The sequence below is a fragment of the Anarhichas minor genome, unplaced genomic scaffold (genome assembly GCF_050575085.1).
Source record: "Anarhichas minor isolate MPS153535 unplaced genomic scaffold, ASM5057508v1 ptg000012l, whole genome shotgun sequence".
NCBI lineage: Eukaryota > Metazoa > Chordata > Actinopteri > Perciformes > Anarhichadidae > Anarhichas > Anarhichas minor.
This window is the reverse complement of record NW_027466458.1, coordinates 7,206,251-7,221,201: the sequence shown is the minus strand read 5'-3', so window position 1 is coordinate 7,221,201 and position 14,951 is coordinate 7,206,251. Positions and strand designations below refer to the sequence as shown.

The following is a 14,951-nucleotide window of genomic DNA, read 5'->3' as shown; positions in this document are numbered from 1 at the left end:
ATGATGAGAGGAGGCGAGCTAGAGAGAGAGAAAGAGAGAGAGGAGGGCCGGGCAACGGGGCCGGTCCGTCTGCCTCCTTCGGCCTGGATGGCTAACCGGTCTGAACTGGTTCTGACATAGGTGAACCAGAGACGTGTCCTCTTTCGCCTCTGGACAAAAAAGAACCATGGTGGCATTCCATCTACAGTCAGCAGGTACCAGGGAAGTGTGCATCCATGTGTGTGTCTGTATCTGCATGTGTGTGTGTGTGTATGTGTGTGTGTGTGCGTGTGTGTGTGTGTGTGTGTGTGTGTGTGTGTGTGTGTGTGTGTGTGTGAGTGTGTGCCTGTCTCCCAAGACCTTTGAGGCCTGGACCATTGCCAAGTTCATCTGTTAATGGACAGCCACTACGAGAGCTGCCCCATCCCCCCTCTTTCCCCTCCCCTCTGTCTCTCCAGCAGCCATGCCTGCTCACGACCCCCCCTTAACCTCCCCAACCCCCAGCCAGGACTGCCCAGATACAGGCCCTCGCTCTCCCTCTCCCGCCTCCTCCACTCCCTTTCTCTCCCTTCCCCTGAAAGCTATATCATTCCCTTTCTCCCTCTCCTCCTCCTCCTCCTCACTGCCCCCCAACACTCTGGGCTTCTCCTATTCAAGATAAACAGAGTGCTTCAAGTTCAGGGGACACCCTGGGACCCTTTAACAAAGCCATCTATCATGCTGTCTGCCTGAGACTCCTTTGGCCATAGTGGGCTCTGTTGCTGCTGTTGCTGCTACGTCTCTCTCTCTCCTTCTCAATCTGTATGTGTGTGTGTGTGTGTGAACATACACAGGCTGGACATAGACCAGCCAGCAAGCCTGCTAACCCTGACTAGCTACTTGCTCTTCCTGATCCTGAGCTGGACAATTTCCCCATTGTGTTTGTGGCCCCAAAGACAGACCCCCACCCTCATCTCTTCTGCCAATGCCCCCCCCCTCCTGTTAAAACGAGACAAACTCATGACACGGAGGCACGCAACGGAGCGAAGAACAGCATGCACGCGTGGGCCACTTTCTCTCCACACCTCGGAGACGGACTCCGCTGACCCCTCTCCGATTCCCCTGAAGTCAAACAGCGGGACGATTAACCAAACTGTCAACATCTTAATAGTATGGGAATAAGAGACAGACAGTAGGCCTAGAAGAAGTGTGTAAACACTATGGAGATTAAGAATGGTACACAAGAGAGACAGAGAAAGAGAAGAAGAAGAGAGAAGCCCTGTTCATACATGGATCCTGCAACATTTATGGGTTCAATTATCTAGGTAGTCTTTTTCCGCATTCAAGCACAGGTCTGATACGGAAATATTCGGTGGCAGGTGTTTTCCCAAGTGATGTGGTATTCCATGCATTATTTTCTGCTCATTACGGGTGGCAGCAAGTAGGAAGAAGAAGAGCATGGTGAAATGTCACATGGGCTGAACTAAACGATAGAGTTCAGAGCCAGTCTTTTTCATGCCTTCTTCTAATAATAGTGAAGGCGGTAGCTTGTGTTGCTGTTGGATCAATTTTTTCTTCATTATTTTGAAAGGCGTTACTAATTATGTATTTGCAATTAATTGACAATAAGTAGACTTTTACCTTCTAGACTATGTGGAGCTCTTCAGTGCGACACCATTGTTTCTATGGTGGCATTCATTATTTGTTTTAGATTTCTTTAAATTAAATATAATTTAATTGTTGCTGTGTTTCCACTCGACCTAAGCTGGAAGATATCCAGAAATATAGCTATAGGTCCTGAGCAGGCAAAGACTCCAGCTCCTCTTCCCACCCGACGCTGCCTATTTCAGGAATATTTACAAGTTAATGCAATTTAGGGGCCAGAGAGTTTCCTGGACACCACAAGCTCACTCCTGGCATGGGAGAGAGACTCACGTCATGGTCACACAGATGCTCGCTCGAATTTTCTCTTTCACTTCCTTTCTTCCTCTTCTTCCTGCTTGTCCTCGGGTATCTCTCCGACACACAGCAGCCCCAAAAGCCCAGCAGCTGCTGTCCTCTCCTGCCTGCTAGAGAAGGGGACCAGCCAGCCGGTTTTAGAGCGCTAAATTATCCATTAGATGTTATCAAGTTGTAGCAGGGCTATGCCATTCTGCTAGGAGCCATCAATCTTTCATAAGTCCCGGGCACGGCCTGCATTGGGATGCACTACCAGAACCTCCCCACCGCTCCCAGCACACCACCCGCCCCATCCAACTCACCCAACTGCACGCAAACTTGGACATGTACACAGGCGCACACAGTCAACAAACGCACCATGCTGACATAAATGCATCAAGGTACACGCTCTTGCACTCAAGCTCTGCAGAAACAAGCTGGATGGAGCTTGTTTGGGGAACATCCAGTTCTACATTTCTAGCATTGTGTCTTTTATCCCCCTCGAGCTCACCCTGCTTTGCTCCCTAAACAAAACTAACATTTTGGGCCAAGCGTCCATATTTTTTGCTGTCTAAATCCTGTTTCACTGCCCCTCACACTACCTTCCCTTAGATGCTCTCCCTTTTTTCTCTCCTCCTCTCCTCCTCTCCTCTTCCTCCCTCCCTCCTGCTGCTTCTTGCCGTGGCCTGGCAGGCAGGCAGGGCAGACATGTTCAGAATGCGCTCCAGTAATGGGCTAATCAAAAATGCAAAACAATTGGCAATTACCGCGCGGGGCCCTAATGGTCATTAGAATTTACAACAAGGTAATGAACTGAGAGTCAGCTCAGTCCATGCATATTCATAAAGCAATCAGGCCTTTGAAGATTAAAGAAGCGCTTCAAATTTAAATGAGGGCGCCAGCATGTTATCAGTGAGATTCAGCCTGCAAAAGTAAAGGGTGCCTGGGACGGGAGTGTGCATTTATGAATGTGTGTGTGTGTGTGTGTGTGTGTGTGTCTGTGCGCTGTGGGGGTTGGGGGTCAGTTTGGTGTGGGGGATGGATGGAGGTGTAAGTATGTGTGTGCAATGTGCATGCATCTGTGCATAAGTAATGACGGTGTGTGTCGATCTCATTGGGCTGCCAACTCGTGCCTGCATGCCTTTGTGCCAAGCGCAAACTACAGTTACATCAACATCACCATATAGCCTAAAGTGATTCTAATAACCAAATTAACACTCTTAAAAATGAATGAGGCCCTATCTTCTGATCATCATTTAAAAGACGTGGGATTTGAATGTAAGATCAAATGTAACTTGAGCTATTAGGAGGCAATGAGCTTTTAAACACAAACCCCCCCTGAGGAATACAGCAACCTATTAGTACACATTTATGAAAAAGTGCAGCGGCAGACTTGGTTTGCATGCTCATGGACGCACTAAAGCCCTCTGAGACTTTCACACACACAGAGGGCTGTGAGTTTTCACGAGTGCAACGCCAGTGGCAGGGGCCCTCTCTCTGTCCTGTATCTCTCTGGTTGAGATAAGGCTAGCAAGACACAGCTGCAGACGACCACCCAGCCACACACAAAAGGTACAAACAGACTCGCACAAACACGCACCCATAGACAGGCACAGTCTGACAGGCCGAGCCCAGCGCTGGGACCTGCAGTGGGACAGATAGTAGAGGAAGAAACATCACAGAGACAGATAGTGACCGGGATCAGTGGGTTCAGACTAACATGACGCCCTCGCCACTGTGGCTCTCCCTTGGCCTCAGCATTATCACCATGGGCGTGAGAAAGACAAAGCAATGGTCCTTCAGCACCACAGCTTAAAACACTAGAGTCACAATAGGAACAGCAGAGGTTGAGCTGACATACTGAATACGGGAGGTGATAATACGATACAGAAGACACAAAATAATTAAATGTGGATCGGAATCAAACAGTGACCTAAACGAGGACATGAAGGAAAGAGGGAAGATTATGTTTTTTTAAAAGAAGAAGAAAAAGAAAATGACTTTGCTGAAGTCTCTGTTCCCATTCTCACCCCCGACTAACCTGCCTACTTCCTAAAATACCCCTTCAGTCCTTTTTGCTCTCATCCACCACTTCCTGAGCCACAGCTGTATCAAAAACACTTTTTCTTCTCTGTTTCTGTTCTGTCTAAAAATAAAGTCATTAACCTGCAGGTGGTGCAGCCGGCGGCTGGCGTGACAGGCCCTGACGCTGTCAGGTGACCCCTGACCCTGTGATGTGACTGCCTGCCACGCTATTGACAGGACAGCGGCAGGACACGCTCATTTCTGAGGATACCTTTTCATCTCGCATGACGTGGCTGTGGACAAACAAGGTTGTTTCTGTCGTATAGCTTCGTTTGACAGTAGAAGAGGCAGCAAATAGTGTGTGTGTTTGTGTGTGTGCGTGTGTGTATGTGGGTGTGTGTCTTCTGGCTTGCTCTGCAGCCAAATCTGCTGGAGTGAGAATGAGTGGATCTTGGAAGCCTTTAAGAGGTGTAGACACGCTAATGTAGCCAAAACTTTCCAGTCCCTCAAGATGAACCACTGGGGGGGGAGAGTATGAGTGAGAGAAGGAGAGATAGGGAGACAGAGGAAAGGAAAGGAGAGAGAGAAAAAGACAGCGAGATGGAAAACAGAGGGGAGGGGGCTAAAATAAGTATCATATGTTTCTGACAGATCTCATCAACTCACAACACATCATGGGGCCTCTGCCACAACACATTTATTACAGACAAAACACAGGTTCACAGGAGGGGGTTTACACTGTATGTGTGTGTGCGTGTGAGCGTGGGTGTGTGTGTGTGTGTGTATCTGGGGGCATTGTTGTGTTTATAAAACAGGTTTGTCTGTGTACATTTGTGGGAGGGAGTATGCAAATACATACGCTTCTTTTTGTGTGCATGCTTGTGTGTGTCCGTGTGTGTGTGTGTGTGTGTGCATACTTGAACTAGCCTCCACCTGAATGGCCTGAGGCTGTGGTACCGTGGTTGTTAGAAGACAAACAGAGACACAGGAAGCCCAAGCCAGGAGCCCTAAGGACAGCACACACAAACACACACATACCTACCCTTAAGTACACACACACACTCCCGCTGTCAGTCACACACATAACAGCCACCTCAACATAAGTTCTGCTTCCTAAACCCACAAAACATTGCTTTAACACACAGATACACCTCCTCTCGCTCTCGCTCTCTCTCTCTCTCTCTCTCTCTCTCTCTCTCTCTCTCTCTCTCTCTCTCTCTCTCTCTCTCTCTCTCTCTCACACACACACACACACACGCGCACACACACGTTTAGGCCCAGCCCAGAGCTCTGTGCCAAGTCTGGCCTGGCAGGGTCCACAGAGGGGTGTCCTCAGGCGAGGCTTGCCAAGTCAAAGACCCTTTCATGTTGAGCCTGCACGCCCAGAGTAGTAAAGCTTTAACAAACAGCCCGACACACACTCTTTCTCTCTCACACACACATACGGAAAGCTATAAACAGTTTAAGTGGTCAAAACCACACTCATACACACACACACGTGCACACATATGCACATACATTAGTTTAACACCGCATCCACACTCGGGATGTAAACATCCACTAGACTTTAGCACTTGAATGCAGCCACAGCCACTAACACTCAATCCAACAACAAAGGCTGCCGAATCGCCGCCGACAACATTCGTGGGTGTTTAGAGTTTGGCTTTGGAATACAAAAATGTCCTCCATGAAAAATTCATCCTAAAAACCGTTCCTGTTCACCTTCATTAAAACTTTGTGGAGCCCACAGCCAAAAATAGGACCGATTTCATCAGAGCCCAGAGCAACTGTAGGATCAAATTAGAGTCAGTTTTTACAGACAATGGAGTGCTTATCTTGATAATATTAGCTGGAGTCCAATAATTACAACAGCATGCATCTGTGCCTTTTCAGTATCAATTAAAGTGATCACCGAAACAAAGGCACACACCACATGTGGACTCGCAAAGCGACTGGTATGCACGCACATACACACTAGAAAAAGATATCACTACTAAGACGCCTCTCACCCCCCGCCACTCACACACACACTCCCCATGCACTGCCCAGCCCCCCAGTTCTGCCTGACAGATACCCAGTGTGTATACGTGTGTGCTTATGAGGGAGTGTGTGTGTGTGTGTGTGTGTGTGTCGGGGGGGCTGTGGTGGTTTGGAGAAAGGTGGCACCGTGCCAATAGGGAGCCTGCTAAATACCTTTGTCTCCACAACACACAGGGACAAACAGGACAGGCAAGCTGCTGCATGAAGACACTCTCCAGCCACAGAGAGGTGTTACAAGAAATACCGCTCGGTTGTTTCGAATGTTTTCTTCCTCATAGAGGAAAAAAAAAGGGGAAAGGTGGCTGCCATAATTAACTCAGTATTGATTCAGAGTCCAGGTTACAATAGAGGCAGTGTGCTGGAAAGAGGCAGAAGTGTGAGATAGTGGTCGGTTTGAGCGGCTACAATGGCCTCATTAACACACATGGCTACACTGGCGAGAATGCAAAAGGTGCTAATGCTGGGATGGATAAATACAGGCCACAGTTATGTAGCAATACGAGCACAAGAATGTGGAACCACACTCGTAAAATGTAGTGAAGAGAAACGATTTTGTAAAATTACTAATTACGGTACAGAGGACATGATAGTGCATCCTCAATCATAACAATGAAAAGCATCTTGCTCCAATTACTCAATGCAGGGAGACCAAACAATCATTTATTGCCCTGTTTACAATTTAGCCCGTGCAATAATGAATGTGAATGCAAATTAAAACTATGCATCCCCTTCACCAGTGTGCCTGCTTAATAGTGGTTATATCCTGTGACATAAATCCAGTTCTACACTGCAGTCACATAATTTGTGTGAGAAACCGTCATCTGCTCTTTTTCTGGGCCATCCATAATCTGGAGACAAGCGACGGTGTCCCTATGCATATCTTAAATTGTTTATCATGCAAATGATGGCACGCAGGCTGCTCTGCCCTCTTCTAACGGCCCAGAGCTCCAGACTGCAGACCCCAGCCCCAGCTGCAGCCATGAGACTCCCAGACGGCCTCAGCTGTCCCAAAGACGGAGACCGAGAGGCACAGCCTCATCTCCGGCTCTGGGTGTATTACAGACACCCCCCCCCCCCCCCCCCCCCACACACACACACACACACACACACACACACACATACACCCTCAACCCCTCCACCCCACCTCCAAGTTCAACCATCCTGGGTGTCAGCTCCTTTAGTCCAGCAGCTTCTTTCCTAATCCATCTGCGTCAAAATGACATTTCAGGAGGAGGGTGGGGAGTGTAAGGGTCATATTCATTTGAGTGTACACAATGCATATGCAGTAAATATTTAAGGGTGTAACTTATAATACACTCCCCTGGAATAAACTGGACATGAAGCCAGTCTGGCAGAGATACAGTGTGTAGGGACAGTATGTATTGAGATGCATCATCTCAGTGTCGGCATCTAACTGAGCAGGGTGAGAGAACATGGCAGCTAGCATATGGGGCACGGGGTGGCGCGCTGGCACTGCCAGTCTGTATCCATCAATCTTTGACATAGAAAACAGAGGCGGGGGAGGCTGGCTTTTATGCATATGTGACTGACGTGTGGTCTATCCTGCACAGCTGTTTTACCCCCAAAAATCTTTTGCAGGGTTCTCCTTTTTCTTTATCTGTAATCTTGACCACAAATCGTTATCTTTGGTTTTACACAAAAAAATGTTATATCAGCGTTACAACACTATCAATCAAAGTGTCACGAAACAACCAAATTAATCTACGCATCACGTTATCAAGCGAAGCCTGAGAGTTACACAATGCCAAGAGACATAAGGCCTATAAATAAAGCTCTCCTCACAATGCTAGTGACCTTATATCATGTGAAATCCACTGCATGATGATCTAAATGAGCACAGAAAAGCATGTCCGAACAGCTGACACGGCCAAGAGGCATGTTGGGTGTTTTAGTGTGTGAGGATGTGTGTGCGCGTGTCCGTGTGTGGGTGCTCATACTCAGGGCAGATGTTTAAGAAACTGCACACAATTGAACAGTGGTCATTTTGTATGATAGCGGGCTGACTAGTTTACAACAGATAGCAGTCGTCCCTTTACAAAGCCGTCTGCAAAGCTGCAGCCCTGAATACTACAGAACAGCAGTGCACATTATTGAGCACTGCTCTCCGTGCATTTAGCCTGAATTGGCTTCAAATTAAATCTGCCCAGGCAATCATCCCAATCTGGCACATGATATTGGATATGTTAAAGGAAATGAATAAACATTCAGATAGGCTGGTCAGAATCAAACTCCACTCTGTAAAATCAGTCATAAGGGACACACGCTTGTTTGCACAGAGACTCATGTTTTCACTTCAGCCTCATTTAGCCCCGGTGGACAAACAACAAACCGACCAGCCGCCTTAAGAAGTCCTTAATTACTCAAATCAAGAAAAACACTGACAATTAGTGGCTGTAGGGTTCCTCAAATAAACGCTTCTTCCTTGACAGTTCAGCATAATTACATTCTTTTCTATCGCTTTTTAATTTTAGCATCAGAGTGAGGCTTCACAGGCGCATATTTGAGGGAAGGAGAGATATGGCGGTGTAATAAGCCAGGGAGGGATAGAGACACATCTCTCACTACCACATGAGAGAGAACGTGGGGACCACAGGATCTGAGCACATCTGTGATGCAGCAACAAACCCGAAAGAAATGCATCTTTCTCTCTCTCTCTCTCTCTCTCTCTCTCGCTCTCTCCCTCTCTTTCATAGTCTGTTTCTTTGTCTGTGTGTGTCTTTTTCACTATCTGCAAATGTTTCCATTTCTCACAATCATTTCCAGCTCCGGCTGGTCTTCGTGTGGGTTCATGGCGCAGCTGAGGGACATTCACAGCTCCTATATGCAGCGGCAGATTTTTCACACTCTGGTTATGCAGAACGGCCGCAATCCCTACCAACAGCAAGAAACAAAGAAGAATCTGAGAGAGCATCCCTTCTGAATAAAACTGAAATAAACTCTCTATGAACCTGGAGAAGTGTGACCTGCTCCACACCTGTAGACCTTAAAGACTCACTGCCTGCATTTGTTTTTCCTGCTCATTTGTTTGCTCTTGTGTGGCAGCCATTTTAAGCTCCCACTGTGTTTACCTGTGATATTCTCCTGCTTGGGGATTATTCCTTGCAAGGGTGCAGATAAACAATCCTCATCCTGCGGTGACACCTGAACGGCCACTTCCACGGGGCGACACACCCTCCGCGGGTGCTGATGGTGGGTCCGCGAGTGCGAGGAGGACGTGGAGAGGGGAGAGGCGAGCGGGGAGGACGGTGGCCTGTCCAGAGGTTTGTCCATACAGAGGCTCCCGTGGCACTGCCTCCGTTTGTGCTCAATGAACAGCAGGATGTCAGCCAGGGGGAAGCGGGAGTGGCACTGGCCGCAGGTCAGCAGGTCCTGGTCCCCTTTTAGGGGCTCACCCTGAACCACTCCCAGCCTGGGGAAGTCCTGAGAGTCTTCTTCTGGTAAAACACCTGACAGCGGCTCAGCTGCACAAACAGATAAGAAAGAGGATTGTGAGTTCAGAGAGAGGTTGTGATTCTGTAGAGCTGGTAAACAAATGTGTCAGGAAAGGCAATGGAAAGGCACATCAGTGTGTCCTTCCTTGCTACAATAGATCAAGACATAGGACATAGGAATAAGGTCAGGTTGTAAGATATGTATAAAAATATTTCTAGAAAGAAAGAAAGACAGAAAGAGCACACAGACTACTTCGATGAGGACTGACATGTTCAGCTTGCAGGCAGCAGCCAAACGATTAAGTTGCTTGACCCTCTTTATTGTGCTGCCAATCTCGCTTTTTTAATGAACCTAACACCTCTGAGAATCAAAAAATAGATTCTAATTTGAGTTCAAGATGATTGGACCCCATTTCGTTAAAAGTGCTGGGATCTCATGAACCAAGGTTAGACATTGAGGGGTTGGATGTGGAGTAGGTCCCTGAAGTACTAGCGGAGGGAGAGAGAGAGAGAGAGAGAGAGAGAGAGAGAGAGAGAGAGAGAGAGAGACAGAGAGAGAAAAGAAAAAGAGCATTTTAAAAGAAGTAATCTAGCCACACGGTAAACGACATTGGGCGCCCCGACTGGGATTTTGAGATAAGATGTGATGAATTCTTGCCGCCGGTTCAACCTTTAATTCCATGTTGGGTCAGACGAGAAGGTGGTGAGAGACTATGCAAGATAGGCCCTGTTACCTGTATGTTCAACTGCATTAAATATGAGGGAATTTGCCCCTATTTTACTGGAGCTTATCTTAACCTGCTTATGCCATGGACATAGGCGGGGTGTGTGAGGCTGGGTTAGGTGGAAAGATTTTCTTCAAACCAAATAATCTCATTTTGATGCCACGCAAGAGTGATGTGAATAACTTTCAAAACTAAAATATAATCATTTTCTCAGACATCTGACTGCGGCAGAATTTAAAGTAGTTTAGGCCAGTGAGTCTGTTTCACAACCAGGAAAATCATGAGGCCTCTTCATTTGCTATTTTAGATGTGTATGGCTCCTTGTTATAACAGTGAATCAATCATTTCATTTCAGGGGATTTTTTTTATGTTAAAATGGAATAAAAAAAATAAAATGCATCGAGCATTTAGCTTAATTTCCTCTGCCTGTATAAATACGTAATTAAATGTTCCTTTGCAACGTGATGACAGCTCAACATTGGCCCCAAAACAAGATAATATAAAGTGGGATTTTGTAGGATTTTGTTGTCCAAATGAGTATGAATATTTAAAAACATAATTATTATGCCAGATAAATTGTAACTGAACTCCAAAGATCTGGGTCAGAGCCACAAATAAAAATGATTTAGGCTAAATAAAACCTCGCCAGGGAATGGAAAGTATATATTTTTAAGTGTACATTTTTGTAAATAGTACGTAAACATATATACTATACTCACTATAACTGCTTGTCTCTAAAACACTTGCTTTGGCTGCATTTTCTTTGAATATTCTGAATATTTCAGTTTCTTTTTTTCCTCCTTTAGAAACCATGAGCATCGAATATACAATCACTTAGTTGTGCTAAAACGATCCTCTTCATGGGCTTGGTCAAGCAGCACAGACATAAAGTAGTTCAAGTTCATTAATGGCCTACAGGACTACAATCATAGTGCGCCCCCCACTGGCAAACCTTTTGACAATTACACCTCAAATGAAGGCATTCATGTTGCGAGAGCATAATTGGTTTCAACCGAAATGGGAACAGCGTGCAGAGACACATCTACTACAAAAAGAATTAAGAACAAAATGAAATAAAGGGGCTTCTTATCTCCTCTTCTAACTTAAATATATTTGGAGACGTCTCCGCATTCACTGCTGACCATGAGCGTGTTTTAATGAAGCAGTCCCTGCTGTTATCAGCCTAGGGGTGGGAAATAAGTCTCCAGCAAACATAAACGCGTCTGGACAGGGCGGAAATCATATCACTCAACCTCAATCAATGCCCTATGATTTTAGCACAATCGCGCGTAAAGCGACTTCCCTGCTTTCCTCTCCCACAGTTGTAAAACAGCATCGCGCACGGGGAATTCACGTGGATTTATACAGCATCTGTCCGATAATGAGGCTAAATAACATACTGCGCATTAAAAACACGATATTAAAACAGCAGCTGAGAGGGATTTGTGACACAGACACTATTCCGCCTACAACGCACACGAGGTTTCTGCGCTGTAGACAAGTGGGCATGTAAACACCACTTCCCGGTGTACAAACCGGCTCAAACATCTGGAAATACATTCTAACAACACAACGAAGTACGTGCGTTGTTGTGGTGGAATAGCTTTACGCGATTCACCTGGAAAACTTCTGAGCGGAATGGCAGCAGGAGGAGGTTTGCGCTGCCTTCATATAGGCAAAGGTCCCTGGCCATAAAGCCCATGCATGCCCTTTAATGGCGAAAGAAACCTTGTGGGCTACGTTATACAACACGGTTAACCTACACAAGTTGAAGCTCTCTGTCACGTTGTTTGAAAAGTTCCACCAGATGATCCCATAATCAATGTTAAAGAACCTGTAGTCTTGGGTATGTTCGCGTTTTTGGTCATTTCACTCAGGACAGCGGTGTGTCCGTGCGTGGCCGTCTCCTACCTATTCAAATTCCCCGAGGAAGTTGCCCTGTGCGTAAGAAAAGCCCGTTGAGAGGAGACAAACAGCTTAAATTAAGTCAAAATGCGATTAATCTCCACTTACGCGAAAACTCCCGTTTGCTCAAGTGCTGGGGTTTGCCTTGCTTGCGGCGAGACATGTTGGTTTAGTGGTGGCTTTTCGGCTGAGTTCACATTGGGAAATCCGTCAATACAAGGTAGACTCCAAATGAAATATCTTCATTGATGCCTCTGACATCCGAATAGGAAAAAAAGAACTGCAGATCATACAGAGGGTGATGCGTCGCGCGCTACGGGCTGTGCGGACCTCTTCATGACTTTTTCGCAAAGAGAGAGTGATGGGGGTACAGCGATACCCCCCTGAGCTGCAAGTTCAAGTGCGGACGTGACGTTCCTGCGAACTTGAACGTCAGGAGATGGACGGACTGAGACACAGAAAACATGGGCAGGGCGAAGGCGGCCAGTGGGAGGGGGACAAGCCGTAATAAAAACCAATGGACACTCATTATGGACTACCTATGAAGGGAAGGAGGGGGGGAAACAGAAGAGAGGCCCCGAAGACACCAATGGACAGAGGGGATCAAGGGGGCTGGGCTAAGAGAGAGAGAGAGAGAGGGGGGGGGGGGGGGGGAGGAAGTGGAGGAGCAAAGCGCATGAACCAAACAGCGCTGTAGCAGGGAAGTGGAGTAATAAACCCAGCTTTACTGCTCCATTCATATTTATTAGTTTATTTTCAGGCTGATATGAATATTAATGTACTATGTAAATTTACAGCGTAGACTTGAGATTGTGACATGAAGGTGGGATAAAGTGTATTTATTTCAGTATGATTATGTCTTATATCATTCTTTTTTTTTTTTGCCATTTCAGTACGATGCAATGTATTTGATTTTGTGGTTGTTGTTTTTAAATTTAAGCTTTAATGAGGGACTAATGAGGGGAAGCTGTTAAAGATGCTCCAACACAACTTTCTGAACCGTCTGTGGATGAATGCTAAAGCCTATAAAGTGGATCTCCTTGCTTTGGTTTTTATCCACAGTACAAATGTTAACACATATAGAGTGAGATACAAATTAATATTAATATAAAATGATCCAATTGTGGAATCATTGTATTACTAATCAATAAAAATGAGGAAAAATGGGCTTCTAAAAATAGATTTGAGGCTACATTTAGAATCCAATGTCCTCTGACTTATATCAGTATTTGATTTGATGTGTTATTAGCGTGTTAAAGGTGTTAAATCGGATATCTCTCTATCAACAATGCACCTTAGTCTGTATAAAATAAACTATAAAGTGAAACTGAGGTTGGTTTTCTTTGCTTATCTTAATGTTTTCATCTGACAGGTTGTCTATGTGATAGATAAGCAGACACATCTCTTAACAGAAGAGGCTCCAACAGGCCAAATAAAAGCCTAGAACGCATAAAGCCATATGGAGGTATTAGAAAACACATTGCTGAAAGTTACTGCAATGCAATATTATGTTATAGTGTTGAGGTATTGTATGTAAAATATATCTAGCCTATTTAAATGATTTGGCATTGCTGTTGAGTTTTTTATAGTTTTATTGTGATTTTTATAGCCTTTACTGAACAGGAGCACAAGCAGTAAAATCACATGCAACCAGGCAAATAATGTGACATTTGAAACTGGGAGCCAAAAGAGTAAACTAATTGTGACAAAACTCATTTCCACATTGTTTTATGCATAGCTGTAATTCTCCATCTGCTTTGATTGTGTGGTTGTTGTTGTTTTGGCAGAAGCTTGAAAGCATAATGTTCATCTTCCATAGCAGCACAAGAAAAAAATAGCTAAATGTTTTCATCCTTCAGGGACACCACTAATGATAAATGCAACAACGAAGTATGAAAAAAATAAATAAAAGGCTAATAACTGCTGTGCGATGGAGGGGTATTTAGCTAAAACGATGCACGTCAGATAGATGAAGGTAATCTCAAGCTCGAGTCTTGTTATAATCATCTTCATTAAGTAAATGTTAAAAATTATACATATAGGCCTAAAAGCATTTTCTTTTTAATATCTGTTTGGTTTCATATTGTGAACATATAATACAGAGACAGATGGAGCTCATAAACAACAGTCAGGAGAGATAATTCACACACCTATTGGTGAGAAATATACCTGCTACTGGTGTTGGTATTCCAGACAGAGTAACTAGTCGTTTGGTTTGATTTCAGTAGATTTTTTCTTCTTCTTTTTTTGTATAGTGCGAGTTATAGTTATTTTTGTTGGTGCCATGAACGCCTCATAATTGACCAGGCCCCAAAAGCCATCACAGCTCAATGCTTTGGCGCCATCTAGTGTGTTTTATTACAGATTGACTCCAATACAAATCATGCTGCCAGCCAACAGTCAGACAGAGCATTGAGTTGGGATATACTGTATATACTGTATATATATGTATATATTTTGATTTATATATTATTTAATTATATACATATAATTATTTATAATAAAACAGAAAAAATGAGTTTTGTAGAAAAATATTAATACTCAAATATATAATTGATTGAAACTCAAATTGGCAGTATTGACAATTCTAATACAAACTCTATAGATTTACACTTGCAAGATGCTTGACAGCCAAATAAATAAAACAAATAATAATATAACAGATAGAGGACAGCTTAGTGCTTCTTAATGGCCACACAAACACCATCTTCTGAAGTTCAGAGATGCTGAATCTCTCTCTCACAACAATGTTATTCTGAAAAACCAATAGCAAAACAATATTGCTAATACTACCATCCAATTCCATTTTAAAGTGTTGGATACACAAGATAATCAGCGTGCCATGCTTATTCTACAATATAATAATACATATATATGATACAATATTTATGACATTAATAATAATATA

The 14,951-nt window shown here is 44.6% G+C and overlaps 1 protein-coding gene across 2 annotated transcripts in view; it reads right to left on the bottom strand.

Moving 5' to 3' along the window:
* The window catches only part of LOC142948518 (BCL11 transcription factor A-like), a 35,742-nt gene extending 23,245 nt beyond the window's left edge, over nucleotides 1–12,497 (bottom strand). Inside the window, exons 1-3 of one of the 2 annotated variants that reach the window (XM_076090596.1) lie at nucleotides 12,152–12,497; nucleotides 9,051–9,443; nucleotides 8,734–8,853 (exon numbers count right to left, since the gene is read on the bottom strand). In XM_076090596.1, the coding sequence (XP_075946711.1) occupies nucleotides 8,734–8,853; nucleotides 9,051–9,443; nucleotides 12,152–12,206 (568 nt within the window). In that variant the 5' untranslated portion in view covers nucleotides 12,207–12,497. The remainder of the gene's footprint in view (nucleotides 1–8,733; nucleotides 8,854–9,050; nucleotides 9,444–12,151) is intronic. The other variant, XM_076090597.1, reaches the window with a different exon arrangement.
* Between the last annotated feature and the right edge of the window lie 2,454 nt (nucleotides 12,498–14,951).